Source organism: Dendroctonus ponderosae, unplaced genomic scaffold (genome assembly GCF_020466585.1).
Source record: "Dendroctonus ponderosae isolate FM_Combo_2020 unplaced genomic scaffold, Dpon_F_20191213v2 Dpon_F_20191213_4, whole genome shotgun sequence".
NCBI classification, from domain to species: Eukaryota; Metazoa; Arthropoda; class Insecta; order Coleoptera; family Curculionidae; genus Dendroctonus; species Dendroctonus ponderosae.
Window position 1 is genome coordinate 7,115,127 of NW_026018611.1, and position 11,220 is coordinate 7,126,346.

Sequence of the window (11,220 nt, forward strand, 5' to 3'; positions counted from 1 at the left end):
AAGCAAATAAGAAATTACGAGAAAAAAATACAGAAACTCAAATGAAGAGTTTACACAAACCCAAGAAGAGCAATATGTACTCTCGTTAAAGCATGTTAAATGTTGCAAATAAAAATATATTTTACATTCAAAAGGAAATTAAATGAAATTTTACCTATTCCTGATCCATTTATAAATTATCCATGATCCATCATGCGTTAAATAAGTTGAATATTTTATGATTTCTATTAATTTATGAAGTTATCACTTCTGTCGGGCGTCCCGTGACGCACACCGTTTTTTTAAATATTTTTTGTGTGTCCTTTTGCTCACATTTTTCTCTGAAAGCTTCAAGTGCAAGTAGAGGTTAAAATAGGGATGGCGCACGAGTTTAAACTTTAAAATTTATTTTTTTTACTTCAATTTAATTTACAATAATTCAGGTTTATCGGCTGTAAGCTAATCCAAATAAAAATATACAAAAATGTAACGCTGTAATAAACGAAATTAATTTTTTTCACAAAAAAATTTGAACAAAAGGACGCTAAGAAATTATAAGAAAATTTATGGAAAATCACCCAGGAACCCTACATGGACTTATATTTGTGCAAATAACTCGAAAACGAAGACAGATACTAAAAACTAAATTCACTTCAGATGGAATCGTTGGCTTGAGCGTGTAAACGATGTTCAAGCCAGTTTTATGGGTTTTGAATGAAAAATTGAATATTGAATATATTGAATAATATMTATCATGTACGGAATTCCCTTTGTTATACCTATTATCACTTTAATGCAATTATTTCCTAATATTACCGCTGYATTCCACACATTWTCAAACTYWTTATTGAYTTAATAAATTGTTTGGATTAWYGGATRATTTTGTTCAAAACGSCATTRTAAAAATAAGCTTGCATCTGAGTCCATTTGTTCCCAATTTTTTCACATGGCAGCTGCAGCCTGGTACAGTTTAACTCTGGATGAATAGAAAAATGAAGCCAAAGAAAATACATTTGAATTAGGATATAGGAAAAGGAATGCAGACAAAGGTACGGTGGCGTGTGTAAAACAATGGCTAATGAGAAAACAAATTTGTGACTATTGATTCCTACAAATCGTTTCCTTTTCAGTGGAAGGGCTGCAAAACTGTACGCAAATATGTTCGAGGAATTCAAAAAATGGTTTTTTACTTAATAGTTATTTGAATCATGATTACAAAATATTATAGTACTATTATGTATTTGCATGTAGATCGTGTGATTATTTTTCGCTTTTGCTTGATTTTTAATATTTTTAATTTCTGAAATTTTGCGCTGTGATTTTTCAAGTGTTAAAAAACACTAAAATTGGTTGTAATTTTTAATTTCACTGTTTTAATAAGTTAATCGTCTTCAGTATTTCTACTGATCAGCAGTTAGACTTTGGAAATAATATATAATTCATACTCATAATTCAAATTTGTATAAGAAAAACATAAAATCGATCTTAAGGGACGAAGTGAAATATGACTGAAACCATAAGCAATTCAAATAATAATAAAAAAATTTATTCAACTGGTTTTCCTGTACTAATCATTACTTTGGGCTAATCAAAGCATTGTTTTTAATATGTGAAATAACTTGAAAAGTAAAATGTGGAAGTGAAATGCATTAAGAACCTATTGAGCTGAAAGACTACGGAAATTCGCAGACTAATAAATTTTTATTGGACAATTTCCAGGTCAACTATGATAGACAAAAGACACCCACTCACCAAATCCTACGCACCATCCCTCAACAGATTAAAAGAAGCTGAAAAGTCTCATCTAGTAGAACATTACTATATGATTCACCCCTTCAGCATGTTCAGCTTTTACTTTAACATGCTAGTGGTGGTGATACTAATAATGCATTTCATTGCTGCACCAGTAGTTTATCCCCTTTTGGAAAGCAATTGGATAATCAATGTAATCTTGCTTCCAGTAAATCGTAAGTGATACGAATATATTTTTTTCATTTCGCTTGATTCACATTATCTATTTTGTTATAGTTGTCTTTATATCCCTGATAATTATAACATTCAGTACTGGATGCTACGACGAAACCCACAACGTAGTAATTATGAAAACGGGATATGTAGCGGCACGCTACCTGCGCACATATTTTATATTCGACATTCTTTCATTTCTGCCTCAAATATTACGATTCTCTCGAATGGATGAAGCGCTTCAGAGGAAATCGTTCCACATGACCACGCCAATATTGGTCATTCTCAGATATTTCAGGCAGGTTCAGTAAATTATAACAAAAAACGTTTACATTTTCAGTTGCTTTTTCATTTCCAGGTACTTTTGGTGTCTGAAAGTCCTGCAAAATCTTCGCTTATACTATGGCTTCAGTACCTTCACCTATAAAGCGGTGAAGTTAATACTCCATATTACAGTTGGACTGGTTCTTTGCATCTACATTTCCTTTTCATTTTTGGCAAGTGCATTGATTCAATTAATTCAGTTATAAGTGAAAATTCGATTCAGTTATAACAATATGTGTGAGGAAATTTGGGCAGTTTTGACCCAGAAAGCGAAATTCGAATATTAGACATTTATGTGCAATATTAGGACGAAGTTTCAAGTTTTCCGACCCGTTTTTGCTCATTTCTCGGTGTTTTTTGTCATAGTTTGGTAAAATACTAAAATGACGTGATTGAAATAAAATTAATGGTAATTTTCAAGTCATAGAACTTTAAAAAATTGATCTAAATCATCACTTCATTGTTTAATTATTTATTTTCAGACTGATGTACCTAATCACTCAGGAGGAGTATTCCTCAAACATTCAGAAGCCACTTTAAAAATGTTGATGCTGGTTAGTAACGGCCACCACAACAAGGAATACTTAGCGGAATTGATTCTTTCCAATACGTTCATCTTGCTCGGCTTCGTCCTACACTTGGCCATTCTGGTAGAGGTAAATCAATGCGTGTCATGGCGATTGAAAATTAAACTTTTCAGTAATTGGCCGACGAGAGGGCCAATTATTTTATTCCGAATTGGGTTTTTAGACGACACAAATTTGGTCGAAGTATTTTAATGCTGGAAACCAACAAATTACTGTGTATGATTCGGTAAATGCGTATATGCGATATAAGGCGTTGCCCATGACTCTTCGGAAGAGGATTTATCTATATCTAGAATTCAAGTATCAGGGCCATTTTTATAAAGTAATTACTCATTTTTCATTCAAATTTGCTTGAATTTGAATGAAAATTAACAAACGGTTTCAGGAGTCAGTAATAAAAAAAGCAACATCAAACTTTCTGAGAAGAGAAATCCTGCTGGCCGCTACTAAGAAAAACATCAGAAACATCGACATGTTTGGCAAGTTTCCTGCAAATTTATTGAAAAGGATCCGCTCGCATTTGGTATCAGAAATATTTTTGCCTGGTGACATTATCATTAGGGCTGGTAATGCAGGTAAATTTACCATACCATTTCTAGGTCTTGGCTTGTTAAGATTTATGATTTTTTTCAGGTCAGTGTATGTTTATTCTGTTAGCCGGAACAGTTGTGGTTACAACGTCAGAAGATCGAGCAGTGTGTTATTTGCGGGATGGAAGTCATTTCGGAGAAGTAGCCTTAGCTTTCAATTTATTCCGAGTAAGTTTCACTCACGATCTCTTAATTTAAGTTTGGGCTGTGTCAAGCAATAGAAAGTCAAAAATTGAATGATTCATTTAATTAACTTTAAAAATAAATTACATGAAAAGGTAATTCATAAAATGGAAAGCACAATTTTTCACGATTTAAAACCAATATGCGTGCATTTATTAAATTAGACGTTGAAAGCAGTTTTCTCAGCTATAATGAGACTAATTACATTTTTCAGAATGGAAATGTAACTGCGGTCACTCCTTGCGAAATTTACAAACTAGATCGACACAGTTTCTGGACAATTATGGCGAAACATCCAGATTTATGGAAAATGGTTCAAAACAAGGCAGCTGATCAACTGGTGAGAGCAGGGGATGCAGCAAATATTGTTGATACTAAACAAGGTAAAATTAAAATTAAGTTGATTTGGAAATACGGTAATTTATTTCGTTATTTTGGCTAGACCCCTAAAAGAATGATATCTGAAGAATCCGAAGGTTTTTCGAGCGTTAGTTACCTAGTTTAGTTACAACTTATTGCAATTGTCGCTTATTAAAAAAAATATTGCTTAGAATTACGATATAATTAAGCGTGTAGTTCAGAATAATTGATATAATTTAGTATTAGTTATTTGCACACAAAATAGAAAATTTTCGATTTTCGAACTAATGCACATTTAACATTTATGTTACATAGTAGATTAGCTAAGTAGTTTCAACATATTTAATTAATATCCAGCAAAAATGATTAACTTAACACGTTTTATAAAAGTGCTAGTGAATATAGAGCGTTTTTAAAAAAATAGTTGAAATAAGTCAAGTGGTTTTATATGCAACATTAGTCAGAATTCGGTGAATTATGTATGCACAATAAAACAAGATCGAAAATTCTTCGTTACGAAAGCGCAGAGTGTTTTATCACTTTCTAGTTTATTCCGAAACAAACTTATCTTTTCATATTTTATTGCGCGACTATTCTTTTCCATATTTTCATCTATTTACTGCATTTTCAATCTAACACTACTGCAGGCAAGATTGTATAAAGAGCTCAAAATTGTGAATAAACGATTAGTGCATCAACAAAAAAAAAATGAGTTTATTTCATACACCAAATAAAAAGTTCTGGTAGTTTTTGTACTACGACACTCAAGAATTCATCACGTGTCAAAAACGGCTTAACTCGATTGTTTCATCAAAATATGAGTCTTACGTAAGAACAAATTCACAGCGAGTTTCACCAAAATACATCGTACCATTCTCCCGACATTAAAAAAAATTTTTTTTTTAAATCATTGAGCATTAATAGCAGAGGAGCCAGACATTTTTTGTTAACAAAAGTTAGGTCAGATCGTCTTATTTTGATTCAAAGAATATCGCAGTACCCTATTGATCATGTGCTTACGGGACACCCTGTATAATAATTGTACCATAGAAAAATACAACAGCTCATATCACGATAAGTACGCAAATCGTTCATTTGCTAGATTCACGGTGTAAAACATATTTTTTTGTTTTTTATTTACAGCTAATAACTCTTTGGAAATAGTAATATAAAATTTAAAATTATATCTAATCGTATGAGTAAAGTCAAGAGGCATTTTGGCAATCTGGTATGAATTACTTGACAATTATTAATTATGTGTGTTATTTCGAGTCGAAAAATATGCAGTTTAAATTATGGACCCTAATTTTTGGGTCGTTGGTAAAACAGAATACATACAGAATGAGAAAATGTTTGTAATGCAAGCAAAATACTTTTGAACCACCTTGTATAATTTTTATACAGGCTGAAACTAGTTTTTAAACCAATTGTGTTTCGTCCTTACATATACGCATGCAGGTGTATTTGTTATTCGTCCGGAGTATTTTCGGGTTTTGCAAGAGAAATATTTCAGCTCGTGTTAATAATTACAATTTAAAATAATAATTAAGCAAATGTTTGAGAAAAATTGCATATTATTTTCCATTACAAAGAGTTGCATATTATTTCGGCGGTTGCGAAGTTCGGAACCCATAAATGTACGGACGTTTTTATGTTTCTGTGTTGATAAAGGCCTGCAAAAGACAGAAAGTGCTTTATATTCATTTGAGATTGGGGTTGAATCAACGAAGATCCAACTACAAGTAAGTACCGTAGATAGTAAGTTTATAAACCACTGAAAATGTGTTCTTGTGCATGAATTTTACGTGACGGCATACGTTAGGGCATGGAAAATAAAACAAGTCGATATGGTTTTATACATATTTATATAGTAATATGACTATTGTGAATATAAAAATTGCATTATACAAATTTTATTACATCGTATGAATTACTTAAAAGTCCATCCGCGTTTTCTATATTCGGTGTAGTTGTCCAAAAGAAAATACCTATTAGGCGAATACAATTTTGGCTAAATGTTGATAACAGCAATTTGAAATGAGGAAACTTCGGGAAGTATAAAAATACAAGCTATAACTACTTTATGAGCTACCATGCAATTCAATCGATTATCTTATGAAAATAGGCTATAAGCAATTTCCAAAATCTAAATTTTTATAGAGATGTTCTTAAAAGAACTGAGTTGCTAAGTAAAGCTGGAATACTTCTGAAAATTGCTTATAAAACAATCGTTAAATTAAATTGATTTTATTATTTATTAATAAAACAATATGATGTATTTTTTGGCGCTGAAATAAACTTTTTGTAAGTGCTTTGAATAACCAAGAATTTTATACTCGTTTCGGTATTCCTGAAGAATCAGATTATGCAGTCGAAAAAATTTAATTTGTTAATCGATTAGGTACTATTGATGACTAATAACTAAACCGTTATTGGGGAGAACTTTAAAATACCTAAGTAAACATATATAGATCTGTAACAACACGATTTACGACCGTTAAAATAAATTATATTTTGTGATTTAATATTACTTAATATTTACAGAAAAATGTAAACATCTTTGTAAAAAAACATAGCGGGGTACATTAGTAAAACCAAAGTAGTAGTTAAGTTCAAAAGGAAAATAATCAATGATCAGACTTAAAAATAACTTAAAGCTAGTTGGTAGATTCTGGCACATGGTGTGGGTTAAACTGACTTAAAACAGTCAACAATTTTTTTGTCTAATTTTTTTAAAGCGTTCTAAGAATTGGAGTGCTGCGATTGCTCGGGATATTCATCTGATGCAACTGATATGTCAGCTATGATGCCACTTTCTGCAGAAATTGATACATTAATTTTCATTGCGGTGCCTAAATCATCACTATTTTAAAAAGTTGCTTTTTACAACTTAAAATGCATTTAAATTGCCGAAATAGAAGTCACACATAGAGAATATAATGTCACTTACCTACAGAACATTGACTATTAAGTGTAGCAGACCGATACGGTTTCGGACTATCATAGTTCGAGTCAAATCCGATACTAGAATGCCCCTGGCTGGTTGAGTGTCCTCCAGACCCACCAGAACTGGTGCTACCGGAGGAGACACTCGATACCGAAATAACAGAATGAGGTCGCTTAATAGTTCTGCAGGATTCCGGGGTGGGACCTGCAATCGAGTTGCGAAATCTTGGTGCAGCTGTGGATCGAAGAAAAACAAAAAAGGGATTTAAAATGTACTCATGCAGGATTGAGATAAAATCAGCAGTTTGACAAAGTGCGCGACTAACATGCGATGTAATTAACAGTAGCAAAACGCCTTCAGGAATGATAAGGATGATTATTGTCCAGAAAGGATGCAAGTAATTAGATAAAATAGAGTGAACCGGTTAAGAGAAATTTCAACTAAAGCTAACCCAACCCAAGAAAAAAACCATAAGGGAACGTAAATACAAAATTAGGCGGGCTTCTGTGTTACCATTAATGACGAATTAACGCAATGACATAGACTAATAAGTTTCCTTATCTCTATACACAAAAATAAGTATTTCATAAAATCGACTTACTTTTTAAACTGTTACAAAGTAACATTGCATTAATACGCCATTTTCTTGTCATCGTGCAGAAATCTGAATGGAAATCTAAAAAATATGTACATTTTAACATTAGCAGTTTGCCTCTTGCGTTGCATGTTGATGCCATAATATGGTGAGCTTAGGATGTTTTAATAGGAACTATCAGTACTGAATAGAAATTAAATTGGGATATTATAATTGTTACATTCACATGCAATTTGAAAGTCTTCGCTAAATTTCACTTACTTTTGCTAAGTTGTGCAATACTAATCGACCTATCGTTGATTTGGTCTGCACTAGGTCTGATATCCAAGCACGGTTTATTTCCTATGCCCATGGAGGACATCTCGGCCATACGTACAGCTGGAAAATTATCTTTTTATCTGAGCTTTGGTTAAGTAGGATTTTTCTACCTCTATTTCTGATTGCCTGTTTCCACAGCAGCTGAGATAGTTCTTCGGTCCACGCTTTCTTGACGTCTTCAGACATCGACTGAAGAGTGAAGGTATCATTCGGTTTCCTCTTACGGAACCAAATTTCGAATTTGGTAGGGGTTTCGCCTATTCGAGCGGTCAGTCCTATGTCCGTCATTTTTATACTGTTCTTGTAGATATACAGGTCAAGATTCTGAAAATATTTGTTTCCTAGTAGGTCTAAGTGTCCTGGTGTTTTGGAGGGTTACGAACCTTTCGGTCTGGAAATCGCCTAGCCTTACTAAACAGTATAAGTTCTTCGAATAGGAACACTTGTCGCAACGACTTCTTGCCACTTCTTCCCTCCCAAACCAGAAATTCGTTTTGTCTTAGAAGACGACCTTGTTCTTTCAGGTTTACCTGAAATTGAAGCGACAAATTCGTATTTGTTGCATTCTTCACTGAAGCTTATTATTTTACACCGAGTCTACAAAATATACATAGAGCTTGGTCAGGTTTCAGTGAGCACACTGTAAACAATAATTTCTTGCTGACGTTTCTCAATTCCGAGCGGCTTGCATCTTCAGACTTGGTCCATGATCTTAATAAACCTCCTCTGAAGATGCAATGCACCGGGGTTTGCGAAACGGCAAGAATATTTTTTCGAAGCTCTAAAAGTCCACAAGACTCACTAGCTTCAAGCGAGGGTGGTGAAAGAATAACTCTTTGGACTGACCATTCTGAGAAAATGCAAGTGAATAATCAAAATTTTCACCAACAAAATTAAAAATCACGGGGCACCTAATGTTGTTTGAATAAATTCAGTTATGCCTTAAAATGTATACTTTTATCTTGATTGTCGGGTTGATATCTGTTTTGTTAAATATTTTAACTTATAATTGTGGGTGTAAAAAGTCGTTCACTTGAAATATCTACAAGGAGGTAAATAAGTAAATAAAAAAAGCGGTTTTGCGTCTGACCTGTGGTTCTCTAAATATATTTTGTTATTATGTTATTTTGTTTATTATTGTTTCAAATATATTGTAAATCCTATTAACTGTACTAATAATAAATGCCATAGAAAATGTTTCAAACTTTGTAATTTTTGCGGCTGCAATCAGACAACAGGTATTGGTTACAGAGGAATTTGCTTCCGAGAAGCCTTTTTTACTCCTGAGTCTAATTCACTATTCAAATCACAAACGTATTTTTTAAATTAGTTATATTTGGCGACTTTATCTTCATTATAATGTTTTATTTAAATAATTTTTAGATTAGATTTTCTAGATTCTAGATTTTGTATTATATGAGCAAATTAAAAACTCGATTAAAGCAAAAAATTAAGCATAGTAAAACATTTTTACAGACATATTGGCATATTGAGACATACTCTGCGAATAGAATTAGAAAAGTTGACTTAAAAATAGTTTAGATTATTCAAAATTTAACAAAATCTCTTGTTTCCAGTGGTTGGAATGTTCCGTCTGCGAAAATTACCATTTTATGTGTTTGTATTTTTTCCTTGCCTAATTACAAAATTATTATAATAATATGGTAATAATATTTAGTAGAAAAGCCTCTGGAAAACGGGTGAAAAAATGTTTGAGAGAGAATGATGAGGAAAATCCGAGATTTTGGTTGAAATGCTTAACAATAAATATACAAAAATGTATAACAAACGACGTTTTTTTGCAAATTAAATTTTATTGACTTGCATTTTATTGACAAATTGCACAATTGGTACATWGATTCGTTTTTATACTGATTGCCAAATACTAAAAAAATACAAATGTATTTTTTTATTTCATKTATATGAAAMATTMAWWTTMWTCAWTTCGGCACAAMAAWTRCATKYASAGTGTWAAAWAYCAACGGGTGCTGGGCCCCWATYWRCTGSTTTTAAYKSWCAARAYKTWMWWWWTCGSYAMAWTAAACTGCTGACAYYAAAGAKTCTGAAAGTTTAAWAWMAACACCCRWWRTSSCRARYYYYKTGRCATTCGAMAMTTARRTTCYTAAMGYRSAAAACAATGTAGATGTACARAGTGTCCTCAGCTARWYTATARCTGTKGASASTMMAGCTCARAGWTTCMAWATTTRRACGCKCAGMTAAAATCGYAAATWWWGWRGYWKTCGACAAAAAAATTRTAATTCGGAAAACGTAATAKTTTTCAAGAAATCATCATCAACATCAGCTTATTTTKTAATTTTWACCGGTTGTATTAAATTTCAAATTTTCTGCTTCCGTCATTGACAAAGTCTATCTTGATGGACTCAAATGRGCCCTAAGTTAATCGTCTTTACGTTMATATATATTCGGTTTTTCCACATTTTTGGGCATRMATAATCGAGAACAACGGCAATTTTTTAAATATCTAAGAASGCATAACTTWAAAAAATCCAGCCTAAKGATTCCAAATGTGCAAAAAATCGACACCCAGTATATTTTATGTAACTTTTAAGTGTWATGTTAAAATCATCGTTTCCTTCASTTGTTTCCCTTTTTGGTTGCATAAAAGTACCTATTTTCACGCATTCTTTCTCTCATACTAGTTAATAATAATTTTTAAATAATAATTCTTCAAGATTTCATCAAACAACCAACTGGCAACTTGTTAATGCAAAKTGTTAATCGATKATTGATTTTTTAAAACTTACATCACATTCTCGTATACTATCCATGGCCAACAGGTCGTTTCCGTGTCTGAGCTGAAAACGCACCATTTCTTCAGCTTGCCGCAGATCTTCAAGTTCTTGAATCGATCGTTCTGAAGAACCCAAAACTGACTGCGGACATGCTTTCATCATTTGCTGCAGTAAGAGAGCATATTTTCCCATTCTCTGCACAGGTTTCAACAAGTAGCTTGCCAGGTCCATTTTATCACCAAGTTCCATTTGTTTACTCTGCAAAAATATTGATTCTATCAGATTTTTCAAAATCTTCATTAGGTTTACGTTATTAGAACTTGATATGATTGTTGTTGATATCTGTTTTAAAAAAATTAAATGCATTTTTTTAAACGTCTAGTCGTCAACTTTAAATTGAATATGAATAATATTTAACACATAAACAGAAAAACCGGCTTAATTGCCAGTTGAGACAAAAAAGCTGAGGCAAATACAACAAACCAACTTCACGCGCGCATTAATATCATTATTTAATTAATTACTGCTACATAATTTTCTTTTGCTTTATCAAAATGAACATCCGTTTTTATTAGTATCATTCATTAATTAGCGATTCCTAACTTGGACACATCAATTA

General features: G+C 32.3%; 2 protein-coding genes across 7 annotated transcripts in view; one reads left to right on the forward strand and one right to left on the reverse strand.

Moving 5' to 3' along the window:
- Positions 1-4,683, forward strand: part of LOC109537139 (potassium/sodium hyperpolarization-activated cyclic nucleotide-gated channel 3) — a 7,667-nt gene extending 2,984 nt beyond the window's left edge. For 2 of the 4 annotated variants that reach the window (XM_048665706.1, XM_048665707.1), the window contains exons 2-9: positions 1,699-1,946; positions 2,008-2,242; positions 2,303-2,441; positions 2,751-2,924; positions 3,019-3,177; positions 3,241-3,430; positions 3,489-3,613; positions 3,843-4,683. In XM_048665706.1, coding sequence (XP_048521663.1) covers positions 1,699-1,946; positions 2,008-2,242; positions 2,303-2,441; positions 2,751-2,924; positions 3,019-3,177; positions 3,241-3,430; positions 3,489-3,613; positions 3,843-4,070 — 1,498 coding nt within the window. In that variant the 3' untranslated portion in view covers positions 4,071-4,683. The remainder of the gene's footprint in view (positions 1-1,698; positions 1,947-2,007; positions 2,243-2,302; positions 2,442-2,750; positions 2,925-3,018; positions 3,178-3,240; positions 3,431-3,488; positions 3,614-3,842) is intronic. The other 2 variants (XM_019903739.2, XM_048665708.1) reach the window with 2 other exon arrangements.
- Positions 4,684-5,836: 1,153 nt separating this feature from the next.
- The window catches only part of LOC109537128 (puratrophin-1), a gene marked incomplete at its 5' end in the record, with an annotated part of 73,879 nt that continues 68,495 nt past the window's right edge, over positions 5,837-11,220 (reverse strand). For 2 of the 3 annotated variants that reach the window (XM_048665620.1, XM_048665617.1), the window contains 7 exon segments: positions 5,837-6,804; positions 6,939-7,169; positions 7,537-7,611; positions 7,792-7,908; positions 7,959-8,172; positions 8,232-8,378; positions 10,614-10,859. In XM_048665620.1, the coding sequence (XP_048521577.1) occupies positions 6,731-6,804; positions 6,939-7,169; positions 7,537-7,611; positions 7,792-7,908; positions 7,959-8,172; positions 8,232-8,378; positions 10,614-10,859 (1,104 nt within the window). 3 annotated transcript variants of the gene reach the window in all.